General features: G+C 39.3%; 1 protein-coding gene across 1 annotated transcript in view; it reads right to left on the bottom strand.

The window, feature by feature from the left end:
• EVC (EvC ciliary complex subunit 1) overlaps window positions 1-21,631 on the bottom strand; it is a 48,929-nt gene that overhangs the window by 1,946 nt on the left and 25,352 nt on the right. Inside the window, exons 12-20 of the mRNA XM_050973563.1 lie at window positions 16,639-16,851; window positions 9,435-9,544; window positions 8,628-8,838; window positions 5,828-6,034; window positions 4,923-5,067; window positions 3,915-4,020; window positions 1,821-1,947; window positions 1,476-1,569; window positions 200-311 (exon numbers count right to left, since the gene is read on the bottom strand). Of these exons, the coding sequence (XP_050829520.1) occupies window positions 200-311; window positions 1,476-1,569; window positions 1,821-1,947; window positions 3,915-4,020; window positions 4,923-5,067; window positions 5,828-6,034; window positions 8,628-8,838; window positions 9,435-9,544; window positions 16,639-16,851 (1,325 nt within the window). The remainder of the gene's footprint in view (window positions 1-199; window positions 312-1,475; window positions 1,570-1,820; window positions 1,948-3,914; window positions 4,021-4,922; window positions 5,068-5,827; window positions 6,035-8,627; window positions 8,839-9,434; window positions 9,545-16,638; window positions 16,852-21,631) is intronic.

The following is a 21,631-nucleotide window of genomic DNA, read 5'->3' as shown; positions in this document are numbered from 1 at the left end:
AAGTTTAAAAAAGATTATGGGGTAAAAAAGCCTAAGTACGGGTGGAAAGTAAATATTAAGGAAGCTCAGCTAGTGCAGGCATTATGTTTTGAGTTTGATTGACATATCTCCTTAAGAAGTAAGTTTTGCAATTTTATATTAAAAAAGGATTTTTTTATAAATAGCTTTTCACATACCATTTTTTTAGTCTATAACATACCTGCATAAGGCAGAAGTTATTCCATGGGGTTCTTGAATATTTTCATAAGAATCAACTTTTTCTGCTGGTTCGGGTGACTGGAAGGTCTGTCTTTTGGAATTTGCTTTTTCACCTGAATTGCCAAATGCCACGGATTAAAAAAGAAAGAATCACAAATAATAGAGCTTGTTTGGTTTTGATTTACCTGAAGCAAAAAGTTATACTCTAACTTTTCATAGATACCTATTATTATTCCAAGGAAATCCCTTCATTTTACATTAGCCCAGCATTCTGCTTTTTGACCACTGGTTAGTTCTCACACAGCAGACTGTGAACTGCCACACTTGCTGAACACTGAAGTGAGTTTCCATGTGGTGCAACAGTTGAAAGCCCTATCATATATTTTCTTAGCAAGTAACTGAAAATGGCCTTTTATTACTGCCAAGCAGAAGAAAAGCCAGCAAATATGTTTGGGTGATTTGAATCAGAACATGATGTTAAAAATTCACTGCTTTGAGGGCCCTGACTGTGCAGTCATGGCGCCAACCAAGGCAAACAATTCTGCACACCTGAGAAACAACAGCTGGGGAGAAAGACTTCAAAACTGTGCAGGGAGTGACCTGCTTTTCCCTTTCAGGCACCCATCCTGCCTTTCAGCATCCTTCAAATGTAACGCCATATGTTTCATTCTGATAATGACAGAAAGATTGCATGGCTCAAAGGATGACACTTGTACACTGCATCTGAAATGTGGACTGGGAAACATGACTGCTATTCTAAAAATTTGTCCTTAAGTATCTCTTGAAGAATGAATTAGTATAATTTGTCAAAACTACAGTAAATTCATAAAAATAGATCAAGCTTCCTGATTCAGTAGGATTGTACTTTTGAGTACATGTGTGGGAGGCAATTCTTCCATTCTGCCAGGAGAACCAAAGCTGGGTGATTCAACTCTGCTGTTCCCCCATGGATTCAGCAACTGAGGTGAACAGAGCTGTTTCTAAAGGACATGACAAAGACATGAATGTTTTGGTTTCAGCAGGGCAAAGCCTTACCTGAGTGGACACAATGTAATCTATAGCTTAAAGGCTGCTCTGGAGCCAGGAAAGGTGATACTTGTTTGTGCTGCTGGAGAACTGGGTGACCTTGAAAGGTTTCCTTACTTTTCTACATCCCAATTAGGGAAATGGCACTGATGAAAAATCTCTCCTGTAACTCCAATGTGCTATACTGAAAAATCTGCACTGATTTCTGGAATTGTGTGGGTTTTTTTTGAACAATTCAGGATAGTACCAACCTGCTGGCTTGTTCCTTTTGGAAGGCTTCTTCTTCACAGTCAGTGGAACTCGGGTCAGCACAGCCAACTCATTCACAAAGTCCTGCTCTGCTTCCTGCATGCAAGGACAAAGCAGCAATCACTCAACAGAACACAGCCCAGTTCTGTGTTATGTTATTACATGTGGCACAACAAAACAGACACATCACTGCAGGAACACAGGAAACAAAATGGGAAACAATCAGGGAAGTGTTCCTACAAGACAGAGATGAATCTCAGCACTCATTCCAACTAGGGCAGCAAAGAGACCCCTACAATCTGTCCCATGTTCCTCCATTGAATGCTTAGATCCCTGAACCATTTTACCCTTAGCTGATTCTCCAGCTCAGCTCCTAGGTGGTGCAATCCCAGCAGCTTCAGTTTCAGAGACTCCAGACGAATTTGCTGCCGCAGTTCAAACTGAGCCAAAATCTTGTTCTGCTGGAGCACTATCCTGGTCAAGAGAAATGTAAATGTATGGATGTTGTTCAGTGCAAGGGAGGAATACAGTCTTGTCAAATATTTAGAAGGGTCTGTAGAGAGAAAGGCTCATTAACAGTATTGGCCCAGTCAGCTTCTTCTGGGACAGAAAATTTTGTGGTAGATTTTTAGATTTACTTATTTTAATAACCTGCCCTGGCTGTCCATAGGATACAAGGTCCTTTTGGAGGTAGGAATTACAGGAGTTTGCAGTGTCCATGCCTGGATTCTGGGAGCTGGAATTCAGCTCTAAAGCCTGTTTCTATGATCAGTTTTACTGTCTGCCAAAGGGCCAAGGCAAACAATGTTCAAAGATCTGTTCAAAATTCAGAACAAGGTGTGAGAATAAGGGATTAAGGATGAGGCATTTCATCCAGGCCTCTTCAGTACTGAGCCATCATTAGAACCAGACTGAGCCATCAACATGGTAATTCAAAATTTGGGAATTGAAAGCATTAACTGCTGTATTCTTCACTTGTTTTACTTTTCTGGTTAAAGATTATTATTATTACAGTACAACCTGAATGGCTGCAATTTTGCTGCATCTGTATTTCTTCTGTTTTCTTGCCTGATCTACCTTAAAGCAATGCTGCCAATCACCCATCAAATTCCTCAGGGAAGGAGGTAAAACAAATCCTTTCTGACATTTACACTTAATGAAGTTGTTACTGTTATGCTCACTGCTTACAGAGGTTACCTTTCAACATTTGCTTTTTGAACTCACACTCCTAACCTTGCACCAAGGGCAAAAAGAAATAAAACAATAAAACAATGTCGAGTTTATAGGAGTTAGACATATTAATGCAAACTTTGTCTTCAAATCACAAAGGACTAGACCATAAAAGAAATTATATGGTCTTTAGGAATGGCAATAGGAAAATGGGTTTGATTACTGATTATTATGATGCCAGCTTAGATGCTGCATAGCTACATTCTTCAATACCACACTTCTGCTTGTGTGAAGGCGAATTTCATTGTATTTTGTTTAAAGACACGATAATAGATTATGGGAGAAAAAACAAATGAGAAAACAGCTGGAAAGTGAATTTGTATGTCACAATAAATGATAAAGTTGATAAGGAATAACTAACAGATCTTTTATGAAACCCTTTATTATACAAATCCATTTCTCTACTAACTCAAACAGGAATAAAAAAGTGGGCAATGATACCTTTCAATTTAGAAGAAACAGAATGTCTAAAGAAAGATTTAACCTCTTTACAATGCCAAAATTGAAGGTGTTATATTTTGCTGGATAATAAACCAAGAATAAAGACATAAAATGATTACAAAAATGAATAATGTACAAGACAAGCCATAGAGCTTTTTATGACAATTGATGCCTTTTTAATTGCAGTGCTTTTTGTCTGGACTTAATTTTCATTATGCAGTAATTAATTAAATATTATTTTTATTTAACTAACATTTGACGGACTCCACACTAAATTTAGTGCAAGTAATCTTGATTTTCCAGGCGTTCACTGAAGCCTTCCTTCCACTTTGAGTAGTTTTTGGGCTTCAAGCATTTTCTCTTCATTATGGTATATGTTTTCTCCACAGCAAACTAACAAACACTTTTGGTGTTCAAAGTATAAAGGATGGAATGTAATGAATTACATTCAGCATTGGTTCCCATCCCACATTTATGTTAAATTTCTTTTAAAATTTAGCATATGTTTTGGCATTGTATTTCATTCTCTCTTTTCAAACTGCCTAAGTACAGTTCTTCAATCTGTAACTAATGACCATCAAAAAGTTTATTTAATAAGAAAGTAATTCTCTGAGATCAAAGAGCAGACATCATTTGGCAATAGGTATTTCTTTTCCATCAAAGAGAAGTATAAAATGCAAACTCAAGACATTTATCCAGCTAGACATTCATGCAGATCTGCAATCATTCATAAAGTTTAAATAGACAGCAGTGCTGCTGCCTGGTCTAACCTTTGGTGGACCGTGGATGACACATTTAGGAGGCCTTTGGTGTGTTTTTCCTTCAGTGCCAGTTCATTCTCTTTATTCTTCAGTCTGATCCTTTCATTTCCTTCAGCTGAAATAATGTTTTTGAAAAATTTTCTGCTCAAAATTAAAAACTTTGAGTTGTGACAACCTTCATCACACATTAATCCTGATTCTAGGTAGTCTTTCCAAAGTTACTGCTCCTTAGGGATATCAAGTACTTCTTACACACTCTGCCTCTGTGATCTGCTGCAAAGAGAATACTTTGTGCATCATTTAGCTGAGATAGGAATGTCATTGAATTCCTGTTTACCTTCTTCTCCCACTAGGCTAACTGATTAACATGGAATTTGAAGCAGAAATTTTCTAAGACCTTGATGCCTTAAGCAAGAACTGCATTACCTAAACAAAAAATGCATCATAAAGAAAACCCTCCACTCAGATGTGACTTATTCCTGGGTGCCCAGCTTCACAAGATGTCCCTCAAGTGACAGAAAACTATTCTGGTTACTTTTGCATATGCTCACACTCTGTAACTGAGTGCTTACTTGCTGACCAGGCTCCTGACTCTGCCCCTAAACTCCTGCCTGGCAGCAAGGCTTGGGCACATCTGACAGACAAGACCTTGCACCATCTATTTAAATTAAACAGGAGGGAGATGGATGGGTTTGTAACAGATCAGGGTACATAACCTCCATCTGAACCTTTTCTAAACACTCACAGAGGCTGACAGGCACCTTTCCTTCCACCTGCACCATCAGAGAGCAGTTACTGGACTGGGCTGGGCTGGGCTGGGCTGGGCTGGGCTGGGCTGGGCTGGCTGTGAGAGGGGAGGTACTCCCCACCTTTCCTCCTGTGACTGCACCTGGCAGACTAAATTCAGATTTCCTAGGTCAAGCAAGGGATGCCAGAAGAAGCAAAATCCTCTAACCTTACACTAAGCACAGTTACTGGGAAACAAAATTGTCTTGTAGTTGTCAGTCCCATACGAACCTTGTAAGGATTTCAGATGTTGAAGCTTTTTTCCTTCATACTCTTCTGTGATTTTTCCTAATTGCTGGTAGTAGTTTTGCACCAGTCTATTGATATTATTGCTGGTCCCATATACACTTTCAACAGCAGATTCCACCAGTCTCTCCTGTATCACACAGTACAAGTCACAATTCATTTTCTAAGCCCAAAAGTGTTTTGATCTGTTTAAAAAAACCCCATACCTAATTTGGTATGTGCACACAAAACTGAATTTAAAAATGTGGGTTTAAAAAGACAGACTGAGATACTGAAAACCATACAACATTTCATCATGAAAAATTGCAGCAAAACCTTTTTAAGTTGCCTCACCTCCATCTGGGAAGAGGTCATTCCCCCATCCATTCAATCTCTACAGCCCATTTTAACAGTCAAGCCAACTGGCAGAAAGCAAGCTAATCTATGTGTAGATCTGCTGTGACTTTCCATTACAAAGAAAATCCAAATATTTACTTGGGGAAAAAATTATTGATTTATGATGTAAGTTTTAATTTTAATCATTTATCTTTGAATTATTATTAAGCTGACAGAATGCAAACTATTAATTAATCAAAACCCTTTATCAATAGATAATCTCAATTTTTTTTTCTTCTTTTTGTTATTCTCTGCCATCAAGAGTTGTGACAATTTTTTTCCTGCTCCAGTGTTTGACTTAAAACCTGTTTTGGCTGCTGTATCAAATACTGTACTGCTACATAAGTGCTAGATTGCAAATACTTTGCAAAAAATTATGCTCAGTTTAAACATGGGTCCTAAAGGTTTTCTGCTGATACTTCCAGACACAGGTTAATGCATACATTAAATTGCTTTCCATCTGTGCAAGGTAGCCCTTGTTTTGTTTGGAAAACAGCTGTTGACCATGTCCATACCTTGAAGTCCTGTTCATGATCTGAACTCTTTTTTTCAGCTTCCCCTCGGGCATACTGCAGCAGTGTCTGCCCAATCACCTGCTCCATGTGCTGCTGAAGAAACTGAAGAGCTTCTTGGATTTCTGTGACTAGCTGCTGGTGAAATTCTAAATTGGTTTCTTGTGTTTCTTCCTCAAGCTTCTCCTCCTCTTCACGAATGTGGGACTCCTGGCAATCAGACAATAAGACAGCACTGCCATTTAAATATGTTAACAACTGTAGTCAGCTTCACTTTGAAATAAAGTCCTGCACCCATTCAGAAATTACAGAGGAAATTTGTACAGCAATTTAACACATTTGTCTTTACAACAGAACTATAGCCTCTGTCATGATATGTACAGTAAAGCTGCATCCTGTCCTATTAGTCACTCTAAGTGATGTATTCCCATGTATGTGAAATATCCTGAGTCCAGCAAGGGACAGTTGTGGATGCCTTGAGAAACTGCACAGGGGCAAGGCAAGTACAGTTATGCACCAGGAATGCTTGCACAGTCTGTGTGGTCTACCTAAGAAAAACTTGGTTTGCTGGTACTCGGGAATACCAATATCCTTGGGAATAAAAATGGCCCTCGGGACAGGTCACAAAAGTGTGTAATAACACTTGAAAACCACTAGCACATCCTCTGCTGGTGAGTTCTAAAGCTTTTCCACGTATTTTTTAATTTTGAACCTGCCATCTGGTAACATTTCTAGGTGATCTCTTCTTTCATTAGAAATGTGAAAAATGGTTCTCTATTCACATATTTGATGCCAGTTTTAAAACCTATGATATTCCAGATGGCACCTACTTTTTAGGCTGAAGAGTTCAAGTCCTTTGAGGTCTTTGGACCATCCTTGCCTCCATTTTTCTGCATGAAAATTGCAGAGTTTTCATCTAAGCTCTCTTTAGTGAACAGTAGTATCTGCTTACCAGCATGGTCTGTTCTGTCATCCTTAAGAGTAGTAGTCTGCCATAGATGGCCTTCTATTCTGTTGCTGATGTCTTTCTTATATTTATACAGTCAGTAAAGGCTAAATAACATTGAAATACTCTAGAAGATGTGATAGTACCTATTTGATGCCTTCTTGGAAATAAGAAATGCAAGTAGAAAAGGAACATTAATCTGTAGAAATATTCTTATTAATGCTGGGTTGTTCTGAAATGTTATATTTATAGCTAAGACTAATGTTCTTGAGGTTTTTGAGAAAGTTGGAATATCATTCAACTGTTCCTCATTTTTTTTAGAGACCCAATGTCATGTGATTATGTCCAAGCTAGGATTCATTAGTCATTTACATTCTATATGAAATCAATAGATAGACACAACATTGTCCACCAGTATAAAACTGGCCCAAGCAAAAATTAAGTTTAGGTAAAACAACACAATATATCTAAAAATCTGGTTGAATGTCTGTAAATGAACCACTTCCTGAATTCCTTATAGATTGGTTTTAGTTTTGGAGGTTGTTTGTAACATGTTTTTTCTCTCTTGAATTTTCCCAATTCCACACCTATGTTCTACATTTTCAGCAGCAAGAATCTAGCAAGTGTATTTTTAGGCACTTGCTGGTGAGATGAAGTCTAGCTGGAATTTGAAAGAGGCTGTAATGGCGATATGCCACAGGAACACTAATACCTGAGGACATTTCATTTTCATTAGAAAAGGCAGTGATTGTATCAATTAACATCTCCATGTGAGCTAAGTGAGAGGGAGTAAAGAAAAGCAAGAGGAATGCAGTGATATGCATTTGTATTTTATTATTTTGTATTTTATTTCTTCTGAAGGTTAATGAGTTTTTCAGATTTTCAAACTTAAAAGAAACTGTTTCAATTAATATTTTTCAAATATGAAAAGAGCAGGACACAGATTTTCCTTATTCCTGTTCCATGTGGAGACTGTGGGTTTGTATGATGAAAATCAAAATTAGAGTGGTATAGAATTTTACCTCTCAGCTAATTACACAGCAACAGCATGGAGCACAGAGCTGCAAAGTGTTTGATGGGTTCAAGCCATATGTGCAGCAGCAGTGGGTTGGGCAGAGATATCACTGACACTTGCTGGGAGGGTTGTCTGAAGTTGAAATATGAAATGTGGTGTTGCTCTGCATAAATATCCAATGCAGGTAATTAAATAACCAACAACACTTACTAGATCAACACTAAAACCAGTCACGAACAGATGTGAAAGTGACCTATGGGAACATCATGTCTAAAATTTCTTTTGTCTTCATGACCTACAGTAGCAGATAATTTGGAAGGATTGGGAATGGATGCTGATCTTCTTATGGACAGTGAGAGAGAGAACAAAAATGAAAAATTATGACAATGTAGAAGAACTTGGTTTGTGTGGTAGGAGTAAGAATTTCTCCTAAGCTCCAGTAAGAACTTCTCAGTGCATATTATGATCCCCAGCAGAATTAGTAGGAGCTTCTCTTACCCTGAAGCAGGAGCTTTGCAGAAGTCCTTTATACATGCTAGCATCCTTGCCTTCATGCATTAGTATTTTCATATAAATAAATTGCTAAATAAGCTTGCTAGGACACTCAATACAGTATAAGGGATTTTAAAATGTTTGCCCAAACTACAACAGGCATACTCATGGACCTCCTATGCCAGAAATGTGCACATTTTTGACAGAGAATATTCTTCTTTCTCATTGGAGCTTGAACTGTTTTTGTTGTTGGGTTTTTTTGTAGTTTAGGTCTGCAACGGCCACTTCTAATGCCAAATATCACAGCATATGAGACCTCTGGAGATAACCCACCTGGACACCATACCTACCACTGCCTTCTGTAACTGCCACTGGTCCTCATCTTGGCACAGGGAGGATCCCTTCTGCAGGGTGTGTTGCTCTCTCAGCTCCTGAAGCGAGCTCTTCTTTCTGGCCAGCCGCATGCGCGCCAGGGCTGCCATTCCAGCTCTTCGCAAGGTGAACCTTCGGAGCACTGAGCACAGCAGAAGTTGGTGCTTTTGCAAGATATAGCTAACAGACCTGTAAAAAGGACCATTAAAGATCCATCAGGGAAGCTGCTTGCACACCTGTGTTCAGCAAAGTCATTCCTAAAAGGTGAGAAGAGTTATTCTTCACTCTGTGAAACGCCTTTTTGTACAAAGCATGCCTTGGAAAGCTGCTCAGGTGTAAAGAATGGGTACTGCTGTGTTACACTTCTAGTTCTGTCACACTGAAGTTAAATTAAAATGAAAACAGAAATAAAATAGCTAAATAGCCACCTACATGTTGCTGGAATGAACACTTTATCTTGCAGAAAATGCAACTCCACTGTGACACAGGGAGTGTAGAGAGAGGCTGGTTCAAGACTAGAAACCGCTCACAAACACAGCAGATACTCATAAAGCACCAGTGACAAATCACATAAGACTATTTTTTCTAATTTCCAAGAGTCATGATATGTCTATTTTTTAAAATTTGCTTTTGATACCCTTTTGATATAAAAAACTAGACCAACTCTTCAGCCTCTGTCTGAAGGTGCTCAACACTGCTTTCCACAATGTAATGTACACAAGTTTTTATCTGGGCATGCAACAGTGAAGTTTTACCCCACTGCTCATGGATGAAACTGTGCTTACTCATCACTGAGGCATCCGAGTCTGCTCACGACACCTTGAATTATCTTCTCTTGTTTCTCAGACAGATGCCTTTGCATCACAGCAGACAGAGTATATTCTGTTATCCAGAGCTAAAAGCAGGGAAAAGAATTACAAATATAAGATACTCTGATTCCAGCCAGTCACCGCATAAAGAAAAACCAGTTTATTTTGCTAGAAAAATCACCCCTTGCTTTCAAAACCAAACTCATGCTGAATTAAAATTATTCTACTATTTTTTTCAATTATCAAAATCTTAAACTGAAAAACTCACTGAAAAACTCACTGACAAGAAAAGCTTTGCACTGGTTTGGATCAGCCCTGAACTGTGTTTCCTACAGATTTTTTGGTTTCAGCAACAGAGGAACAAGAAAAAAAAAATAACAATACAGCACAAAATACTGTATTGACTCTTAGCAGCAGGTTGCAGAAGGCTTTTTATTTGTTTTTTTTCTTTTCGCTAGTAGAGAATATAGTTTTTATTTTCACTGAACAAAACACAGGTATCATCTTCCGTCTGTCACAGTAAACAGTGCTAATAATTGGAAATGGAGATTAAGTGATTAGGTAAATACATGGACTGCAAGTTTACAGCTCCTTCATATTTAGATTGATATTTAGATTGAAGAATTGATAGATATTTACATGGAAGAATTCAATCTTTAAATGAATTCTGATGGATTTGCCATTAAACTGCAAACTTTTGGAGATATGGAGTTAAGATTTTGTTTAGTATGTTGCCAGTATTTAGGGAATAGTAAGTCATAAGCTGAAATATTTGCAAGGTTCCAACTCTTACTGTAAGATGAAGAGTATAATTTAAGCTACAGATAGATGAATAAAAGTAGGTTACCTGCTGATGTATTCAGAGACCAAAGTTAAATATAATACCTAGGATGTCTGACAATTTCACTTTGTGTTCCAGCATCATTCAGAACACGAGGGACTAAATTTTCAGTTATGGCAGACAGGTAGGTTTCACTAGATCAGTATGTCCAGCAAAGGATTAGATGTCCTGGTTTCAGGAGGGGGTGAAGCTTAGTGCAGTGTGAGCACATCCAAGTTGTTACTCTATCCCACCCACATCATACACGTGGGAGTGGTTTTGGGGTGAAAATGAGCACACTCTTCAGAAGTGGGCACCATTTTGCCTCTCTCTCCAGAAGGGTGTCAGCATCAGCCCCTGCCGATCCAGCCCCCACCGCACCCCTGCTCCCGCTCCCGTGCAACTCCAGGACTTGGTGCTGAAAGGACAGCGGCAACAGCGCTCATAACAGCAGGGCTGAACCCACAGAGCCCGGGGCTGCCACGGGGCAAGGACTGGTGGGATTGAACCCCAGAACACTTGAGAGGAGCCCCACTGAGCCTGGGCCAGCTGAGCCGAGCTGAGCTGAAAGGAGGTGGCAGAATGGTTGGGAAAGTGGCAGCGACCTGCAGGACCAGCACAGTGGGGTGGGAGAAACAGTAACACAGACACCTGTGCATAAGTGAGCCCCGAAGAGCAGCGGCACAGCCTGACTCAGGGGTTTTATTTCTCACTGGCTTCCATTGTTTCAGGCTGGGGGGTGTGGGAAATGTTAGCCATGGGAGTTCCCCTGCCATCCTGCCTTTGTTCCTGATGGCCACATAGGTAGTGAGTGGGAATGGTCTCCATATCACCTTTGTCTGGGGAACCAAGTGGACACAACCTACAGGGAGCATCTGCCATCTGTTTTTTCCCAGTGGTGAACTCCTTTTTGCTGGGTAAAACACCTTCTCTTTTTGTACACTTTTGCTATTAATATTGCTGTTGTTATTGTGAATTTCTTACTCCATAGCTTTCTGCTTCCAGTAAAGTGTTATCTCAACTCCTAGTCTCTGCTTTTTCCACTCCCTTGCCGGAACAGGCAGGGAAAGGGGAGTGGTTCATTTGTAGTTTAGTTTCCATCTGGTGCTATAAAGCCAGCGCAAATGTATAACTGCATATTTGTTAGTGTTAGAAATTAGGAGTGGTACTGGGCCTCTCTGCTGGATATCAGTTTTTTCAATGGGAAGCAGTGATCTGTGCAGGAGAGAGGCTTTCTCTGTGAGCACAGAATGAACTCCCCCGGGAAGTGTAGAGAACATCAGAAACATTGTTTTGGCTTCAAAATAAAAATTTATTTCTTTCATGCTAGGGCCTTCTCTGTGGAATACACAGTGACACATCTAACTGACGTCTCTCCATGTAGAAAACCTTACTTCAAAATACATGTTCCTGAGCAGGATGCCTGACAAGGATGGAAGGGCAGGCAATCAACAAGTGACAGATGGCAAGAGTGCAGCTGAGCATGAGAAGCACAGCCCCAAAGACTGCATGGCACTGGAGACCCACCAGGCTGCTCTTAAAAGGGCCTCAGACATACCTGTGTAGCCAGATCTCAACTGATCTGAGGCTAGGTGAGTCTGACAATCACAGCTGAGCACACTGTCTTCTCTGACTGCATGCTGCAAACATCAAATTAAGGTCTATCAGGTCTTCAGGTATTATCATGACAGATGGCAAAGACGTGCTTGAAGTAATAATTGTTATCAGCATTTCCCTTTAGCAGCTCTGTGGATTTAGCTCCTAGAGTTTCACACCTCTCTGCACATGCCTTGTAGATCCATCACACTGTGTACTTTTATGTCTCTTTCAGCAGTTCAAAGAACGTCTGAAAACGACCTTTTACTTTCCAGAAGTAATTTTATTTCCAATGAGAAATGAGCTGTGGTTCCAATGAGCTGTGGTTCAGCTGTAGGTTTCCATCATTTTTGGAGACCTGATTTACTGAGAAGTTGCTCTTGAAGGGCAAGTCAAACAGCATGAGGGTATATATCACCAAGAGACAGAACACCTTCAGCAGATGATACCTGAATTGCAGTCAGAATTGGTAAATGATCCAATATTGCAGCCAAGAACCCAAAATATAGCACCTCCTTTGCTATCAGTATATCCTATCCAAAAGTATATCCTATAACTGTCTGTGATAACAATGACAGTGCTTCTTGTAGTTCTTTACTTCTGTTTACAAAGAAACAGCCTAGTTCTGTAGTAGTGAGGAGTTCCTTATAAAGAATGAGTCCCCTTTTCCATTTAGAGTGCATTTGAGGTAGTCCATATGCAGAATTTATAAAATGACTCTGCACCTCCCTGAGACCAATGGGAAACTGAGAATACAGCAGATATTCCTCCAGCACACAGTCATTAAATTGAACACTAAAAGTACCTCAGTCATGTAAGTAGTAAGAGAACAAGAGGAAAGGAGGGGGAATCATTACACATTTATGATGAGAGGATAAATAAGGAAGATTGAGAATTAGACCAAATACTAAACCAGTGTTTCATCTCAAAAAGGCCATTAGGAAGATGATTAAGATAAAAAGGATCAGCTGGAATAAACAGGACATTGTATGTTTAATTGGAAACAACACCTAGGCAGCTCACCGGGATGGGCTAGCAGAGCTGGGTATTTTCCACATGCAAAATACTTGAAGACCTCACACAGAGAGGCAGAAATGTGACAGCAAGGATTCTCTGGGAATGTTGAGGCTGCTGGCATGTGATTGAAAACCAGCAAAACAGAAATTTTTCAAAACTTCTTCAGTCCAGGTGGCAAGGTCAGGCTTTGTGCTTGCACCCATACTCCACTGTGTCAAGTCAGCAGGCACGTCTCCAAGCTTTCCTGCTCTTGGGAACAGCCTCACTTTGCTCAAAGATAGGTTGTACAGAGGGGACAAACTCATGCTGCTGCACAAACTTAGGGGCTGGAAGAGAGTTCAGGCTCTCTGATCCCTGCATTCAACCAATAAAACCAGTGACAAAAGTATGGTAAACGAGGGACTAAAGCTCTAAGTCTGGCTTCTTGAAGTGTAATTCCAGTCGCTATGAAAAAATTAACCAGAGAAAGTGATAAAATGCCCACCCTGTCAAAACTAGTAAGCAGGGGCCAGTTCAACTTTCTGGGTAACAAGCAAGGATGTGGGAATGGATGGAAACCTCATCCCATTTTTATTCTGTAGGCTTCCAAATATTTTGCTTCTTGGTCACAGGTCCATTACAAGATATTCTGAAGCACTGCTGAAATTTAAGTATTACTCTCTGGCAATAAAGGTGAGGAATATGCCTCTCCTTTCTGTTTTGACACCCTTAGCACAGATTATTCAGGGAATGAAAAGAAAGTGATTTCTCTGTATTGGCCTGTAGATGGGGTGTGATGCACACTGACTGCCAAGTGAGTGTCAGCCTGGTGCAGGAGGCTGCTCCCTGAAACTGCTCTCTACAGAAATCATGAATTAGGGACTATGTGGGAAAATGCTCAAAATTTATTTTCATTAGTCTTTTATTCCCATTTGCCTCACTCATATCCTCAAGCCTACAAGGCAAAGTTATATATGAAACTGATTTTTTTCTTTTCAGTTGTTAAAGTGTTTCTTTTCACCCAAAGGACATCATACTCCAGACATGTATAAATGCTAGCAAAGATCATCTAAAAAAGGGTGGTTCAAGTAAAAGGGAAAAATGTCTTTTAGAGCCACTTTTGAACAGCACACATAAACTCCCTGGTGAAAAGTCTTCTGCTGTTAAGACTTCCCAAGCCTATAAAGCAGGTGACTGTAACTCCCAGCATAGCACATTTATCAAGAGGCAAATGAAAGACCTATCTGCTGCTGCAAAATGCCTGACAACTTAAAAGGCCTGACAACATGACTGTTGATTTATGGATCTTTTGTCAAAACCAGAACTCTAACATCTATGGGCTCTCCCAAATGACATAATCATCTGGCACAAGTGTCCAATACCTCTTCTTCTTAAGGTGGAAAGCAAGTGTTCCTTTCTGAAGGACGCAAGTGACAGCTTATTTCTAAAATGTTCATGCTGCTTTTTTATAGTAGGAAAGGGACAAGAAATGCACATTGCATTTGAACACAATATAATGCATTGTTATGTTTTTCAGACTCATGAAAATTTACCAGCCTAGCTTTGGTGGAATAGCTATCTCCCTGCATGCTCTCTTTGGAGATAAAGCAGTTCAAATCCTTTCCAAAAAGCCACAAGCATTAAGTTAAGTAAAGGTACTTAGGCTCCTGCACAGAATATTGTCTTGAGGAATCATAAGATGAATTTCTCACTAAGAGAAACTCTTATCTCTTCTTGGAATTATCCTGCAGAATCACTTGTCCTTAGGACAGCTCTGTCTGCCACTCAGGAAATTTTTGTATTGAATTAAGCTGCAGTGCCGATGACTCAGAGACCAATGGGAGAGCTCTGTCACTGCTAATTCCTCTATAGCTCTATATCTCAGTAATTACTGTTAATGATGTCAGCAAACCCTTTATTATTTTATTTTAAATTTTTTTTTCCAGCTAGGAAGTCATCTGTTTTACATTATGCATGCTAGGGTACAAAAAGTGAGGGAAAGTCAATTTTCTAATTTAAATAAGCTATGCTTGTACATGACCAGAACACCTGAATTCACATACAATAAATCTATCACACAGTGCTGCCCAAAGACCTAGCAGAGGTGCTCTAATGTGCTCTCTGACATGACATTATTCACAAGTTGCACACCAGAACCTCCTGCTTCCCCTGTTTTTTTATGACAGTGAATCCACCACATTGCTGAGGGCTCTGTGTGCTACAAGATGTGTTTGAAGTTCACCTACCAGACCAGGCTGCTCAGGCCACGTACATACAACGACAGGCAATTTGTGCACCCTTGATGAATGTGAAAATCAACAGCAAGGTTTAAACTTTACAAGTCAGGTATTCTAATCTAATCCTTCATAGAAAGGGGCAAAATAATTAAAAAAAAATAATTTGAGGTCAGACATTGTTTCATTAATCATCAAAGGTACAGGTATGCCAAAATCAAACACTAAATGCCAGCCAACAGCCCTGGAAAATACAAATGTAACCGAGCATGTGAGCAGACCCACTGGCATCAGTGGTTGATCCCAAGCACAGTTTAGTTTAGTTTGCTAAATAGCCCTGTGACACCAAACCAGAAAAACAGAACTGTTTTTCAAAACAGGTCAGTTACAATAATGGATATACAAAAAGATCAGCAAGGTGCATGTTGCATAACTCCAGATTAAGGAAAATATACAAGAAAAAAAAGGAAATGTCTCAATGTTTTCAATGAAAAATTTTACTTTTATATTGCCAAGGGTGTTCTAAACCCACTGGTTAGCAAACAACCCTACCAGATTAGTAGGGAGCCCACAGTTTTCTGAATCACAGTGTTTTACAGCAGAATCCCAAATGTGAGTGGGTGAAAAAGCTGAACACCTTAATGCAGTTGTCAATAATTAGGGACTTGCTCAGTACCTCATTAACAATGTGCTGGATTGTCTAGGCACTTTGGAGAATGAGGGCAAGGGAGAGTATTATTCTGCCAGTGTTAAAGAAATCTGCCAACCTTTTATTTAAGAAGCTCCAATTACTCTATACATTGCAGCACACAGCATTTAGGAAAGGACACACTTTTGAATAGAGAAGGTCTTTCTTTGACTAAGCTGTGTTAGAAGCAGTGCTAACAGAGACACAGCACTGCATGAATAACCTGAAGGCATATTTGAGCCCCAGTCTGATGCTAAAGACACCTGTCTCAGCATTTACTCTTGTTTTCTCCTCTGGTGTCAATGGCCCCTGTGGTTGGCAAACACACAGAGCAGGAAAGCTGGATGTGTGTTTTTCCACCTTTGCAGAGTAGATTAAGTTTATAAAAGTATGTATCATATGTTTCCAGTTATTACAGTATTAATACATAAAAATTAGTAAGAAATATTTATCATTGCAAGGTTTCCTTGCCTGTAAACTGTATTTATACATACTCTCTCCAAACTTACCCGGTGAAGGTTTTTTTGAAGTGTTTTTGTAGATGCCAAGAGCTGAGGACATTAGAGAGCAGCCTTGCCAGAAAGTGTTTATGTGCTGACAAAGCTGTCAAACACTGTGGACAGATGTTCAGTAATTACTCTCTGACTCCTCTATGCAAGCCTACATGCACAGCATACATATTCACTCCATGCTGCACATAAAACTGCTTCTCCTCAGCCTAGAGTTGTGTCTGGACCAGGCTCTATAATTATACACTAAACACTCCCACAGATAAGTATCTTGATAACTTTTTTCTGTATCCCATTTTTAAGACACTGAGATCTCAAAGGGTAACATGGATCTTACTTCTTTTTCTTGCAGTAGCTGTTCCTGGAAAAGCTTCCAGCGTCTCTGGCGGTGGTTCTCCCATTTCTCCAGCTGAGGAATCAAATTCTCCTGCCATTCCTCTTTCAGAAGCTCACATTCTCTTACAGAGAGGCTGGTCACCACAGGCAGGGTCTGAAGAAACAGCTCCGTCACCAACTCTGCTAAAGCACGGGAAGCCTTAGAGTACAGCTCCTAACAGAGGCACAGAGAGGGACAGAGAGAAACAGGTGACAAAGTGAACCCCCAGCCCTTTGGAGCTTCTTGCCTGCATGTTCCATGATTGATGCCAGTGAGGGAACCCTGTGAATACACTGGGCTGGTGTCCAAATCCTAGAGCTAAAATCCAATGCCACTAAGGCTTGAGTTAAAAAGACCAGGTTTTGTAGATGCAACAACAAAATGTTTTGGTTCAGGCTACACAAGGCATTTAAAATGCAGCATGAGACCCTGTGCCCTGTTGCTCAAATGTGACTTCAGTAGAAAAGAATGTATTGTTTCACCGGCTATGGTGATGTGCTACAAAAACACCTATTCTGAAAGAAGTGCCTGTGGAAACAATCTGGTGTAGCACAACACCTTGTAGGCACATTTTCTCAGGTGCTGATATGAAATGAATGAAGAAAGAGGGAAGAGTTAAAAAGGATGGTATGGCTTTTAGCTAGACAAAAGTGACATTAGTCATGCCAGTTGTTGGTACTTCAAAATATGACACTCTTCAATGCCTGAAGAACAGAATTAGTCAAATTCATCCTGATGCAGAACAGTTTCAAGCCTAGGAAAACAAACATCTTCTGGTGGTTTTAATGAAACTAGTCCCATATGAACACTTTTAAATTGCTAAGGCTGTTTCACTCACAAGAAGCGTTGGGGTGATTGAGTCAAATGGCATCCAAGCTAAAATCTCAGCTCTAGTTTCACTGTCAAATAGTGGTGATGGGAACTGTGCTGCCAAACTGGGTGCCATTTGAGATCATTTCTGGGCAGGAGTGGGGACAGGTAGCTTTCCCAGCTGAAAAGGGAACAAAACCACACTGGAAAGTCACATGGACACTGCAGTATTCCTGCAGGATGATGAGCTATTTCTGTGTGAGCTCTGCATGATCCTACCAGTCCAAGAAGCTTTATTCCTAGCTGGGCTTGCTTTCATTGCAAACCAGTGTTAACCCTCTTGAAAACACCTTTCTTTCTTTCTTTTCTTTAAAACACTGATAATATTTTTAAAACTCTCTTAAGCCTTCCTGTTAAAAGAATAAGTCAGGTCTCCTAGATGCTGCCTTCTTTTAAATACGGGTTGAATTACAACTTATTAGATGAACAAAAAATAGAACCTCTCAACAAAAACAAAGGGATATTTACCTAGATGTCAAATATGCTTCTCTGCAGCTCACAGACAACTGAAGTACTAGCGGAATTTTTTTTGGGGGGGGCATACACTGCTATAATGCACTATTGTGTAAGAGCCCATCCCAGCTGCTAGATATTGAATTATAAAATACAAAATACTAAATAATAATAATAAAAAAGTGCATGGACAAGAACTCAAGTAATAAAGACCAGAACTTAGGTTGAATATGAAATATAGTTCTGTGCCCCCATAATGATACAGTTGGGGTTCATATAATGTTTTCACAGCACCTTTATCTGTTCCACATTTAGCCTTATAAACATCCTTTGAAGTGATTGATTTCTGAAAAATATTTTAATATTTCTCATTTATTGTAAAATATACAGGCTGTGCACTGAGTACTAAATTATTATTTTCCTCCTATGATCCCTCTAGGATGCTAATCACCATATTAATTAGCTGTTTCACAAACAATAAATAGCTTAACAGCTCCCTGCTGTAACCTCTCCATATGGATAAAACTGAGGCACAACACTAAAAAACATGTTCACTACACCTTTGAAATGAGCTGTCTCAGCTCTTTCCACTATCTTAACTGTTTAAAGAAGGCAGGATTTTCAGAATCCAGCTCCCACTGGCTTTCTTTAATCTCAAAATATTCTAAATTCTTGCAAACTGGACTGCAAGAATGATTACTGGATGTAAATATGAGAATTAGTAGTCAAAGACCAAACATAATATACAACTTCTGATAATACTTTTCCCATTTCTAGTGGTTGCTCACAGTCTAGACATGACAGTATCATTAGGGGAACACTTGCAACACAGGTGTGTCCTGTGCTGAAGGATTGTTGCCCCTACTCCTTAATTATTAGTTACAAGTTCCTGTTACAACAAGAGGCATGATTTATACCATCCTAGTAATCTGTAATTGTGGGCCTGGCCTAGCTTGGAAAAAGCAATGCCAAATGATTTGCTTGAATTCTCTCTTCTGCTGTTATTTTAAAATCCAAGACTCCAAGTTCTCAGGTTTAACATAAACTCAAAGATACTGCACTTCTAATCTAAATATCCCATACAACATTTAAAGAATAATGGCTCTATCTTTGTAATCTTTCCTCTGAGCTTTAGCAGCCTTTCAGGACATATTAATTCTCCTGCCTTTACTGGGTGTTCAGTGATATAAGAATTTCTATTTGGTCTGAAATAGTTCAGAAGGAGTCTAGAGGAGCCCGTGGCATTTCTACTGCAGTAGATCAAAAGATCTCAGGCAGGGTGTTAAGGAATTCTATTCTTTAACAATGGCAGCTAAATCCCTTTTAAACACATTTTGCTGTGGAACTGATCGCATTTTCCTGGCACACTCACAGCTCTGTGTTATTATTTGCTATGAAATATTTTGCACAGAACAAAAATATGGTATTTTGTTCCTTGTTGTCAATGACATTTTGTTCTGCCTGTACCCCCTGCACCTTCAAATTATACTGTATGTTTATCTTTGGCACTACCACAGTGGGGACAGTTCCTGAAGAAAAATGTGGTTAAGGTCTTGTTCCCACAGAATCACTTATGTACATCACCTCATTAATGTGATAATCACATGGACATCAGAGCAGCCCTTGCATGCCAGACCTACAAGGGCATCATGCTGTACCCAGAGGCCACACCACAGGGACAAGAGAGCAGCCATGCTGTTTAATGCAGCACTTAAAACATGTGGCAAAATGGCCTTTAAAACTTTGGGAGGGGAAATACTAAGTCTACACTTAGGAAAGATGCAGATGTAGTTGAATTCTACCCAGCAACTCAACCTAACAAAATAGTTCAAAACTGTTTGTACTCTAAGGAATGTGCTTGAATTCAAAGTGCAATAAAGTCTGCCTGTGAGTAGGGATGGCACATTATGTATTATAAAAGTTATTTTCCACAGGAATAAAAGGAAAATCAGTACTGCTTCCAGGATCTTATTTTTGGACTAGAGCCTCTACAAATATTTTTTACAAGCTTCCTGATATACCATTTCTTGTTTTTAGAGTTTTGACTTGATGAAATTTATTCAAATTGATTCTATTAATAGAATAGCTGATTGCAGTATTGAATGAACCTGTTTGTAGTACCTGGCAGTCAATCTCAAAGCTTTTCAAAAAATCCCCAGAGAAATACATCAAGCATAAAGAAATACCATGGTGTATACATGGAAATAAAATGGGCGTAGATTAAAATGCTGAGTGCATCTGAATTTTAAACAAGGCAGTAAATATATAATTTTGTCAAAAACCAGGGGAAATACATAGCTTATCAGATTTCACTCAAAGAACAACATTAATTCTCCCCCTTAAACCTAAAAGATTAAAAGGTTCCTACATATAGATGAGTGAATAGTGAAATTGTGAAGCAGGAAAACGTATTTAGAAAGGCTGGTCGTAGTTTATTTTACATGCCAGCCACTGAAAAGTATATATTGTCTCAAAAAGGCAACTGCACAACTACTCCTTAACTTGTGATAGAACATTTTACTGAAGGAATTAAGTATCTGACCAAAGCTGTGGAACACTGTTGCATGTGCCCCCAGAAGCTCAGTGGCTAGGACATTTGGTTAGGAGGTAAAAAATTAATCTCCCACACCATATTGTATCTTACAAAGGACAGAGATTCAATATTCAGATCTTACATCCCAAAAATACATCAAAAATTCTGGGACCCTGGACACACACACCACTGGCCACCAGAAGATACTTCATATACACTCAGGAGATACACCACTCAAAACAGGGAAAAGCTGATTGCATGTACTTCTCTCTTCCATGTGAAGAATTCTGGAAAGTCAATTGGACAATGAAAACCCTACCTGCTTTTAAGCATTCTAACATCAAAACAGCACAGTGACATTGAAGACATCCTTAGCAAAAGTAAATAAAAAAGCTCCACTGCTTGATTTCCACACATTTAAAATGGAGGTCTGTTGAAACTTCAGTCTTGCCCCCTCACTGGTCTTTGATTTATTCAAGAGGCAGTTTCAATCTTCTCTTTTGGTACTCCCTTTTTAGAAATTTGCCTTTGTGGATAAGGCTACATCGTTCATGAGATCTAACTATTAGCCAATTGTGCATCTGTACAGTGATAAAATCCATTTTCTTATGCAGTAAGGCAGGAGGAAGACTTCAGAATGAAGGCTACCCCCATCAGACATCTTGTATCAGCTTTGACTGAAGCAATAAAAACAAATCTAATAGTGCCCAAACCCAGAATTAGAATGGGCTTCCATGGTATGAGTTCACAGATTTAATCTATCAGATGATGCTATATTTTTGGGGTAAGTTACAGGGCAAAAATTTCAAAAGTGAGCTTTTGAGGTGGAGGTCTCTTGATAGGGATTTCCACCTGAGACAAAATGACTGATTCCCTCTAAAAAGATGCCAGCTCTTGGTACCCAAAAATGCAGTCCAGAATCCCTAACCATACCTCATATTAACAAAATTACATAAGGAAAGTAATGAAAGAATAAGTCTCTGAGAATCTCTACTTTTTATCTTGTCAAAAATATTTTTTGTCCCTTTTATTAACAGAAAAAAAAATCAAATACTTTTCCTCAAACTCACATTTATGTCTACCCATTAAAAAATGTCT

Source organism: Serinus canaria, chromosome 4, assembly GCF_022539315.1.
Source record: "Serinus canaria isolate serCan28SL12 chromosome 4, serCan2020, whole genome shotgun sequence".
Classification (NCBI taxonomy): domain Eukaryota; kingdom Metazoa; phylum Chordata; class Aves; order Passeriformes; family Fringillidae; genus Serinus; species Serinus canaria.
This window is presented reverse-complemented; position numbering and strand designations above follow the sequence as displayed.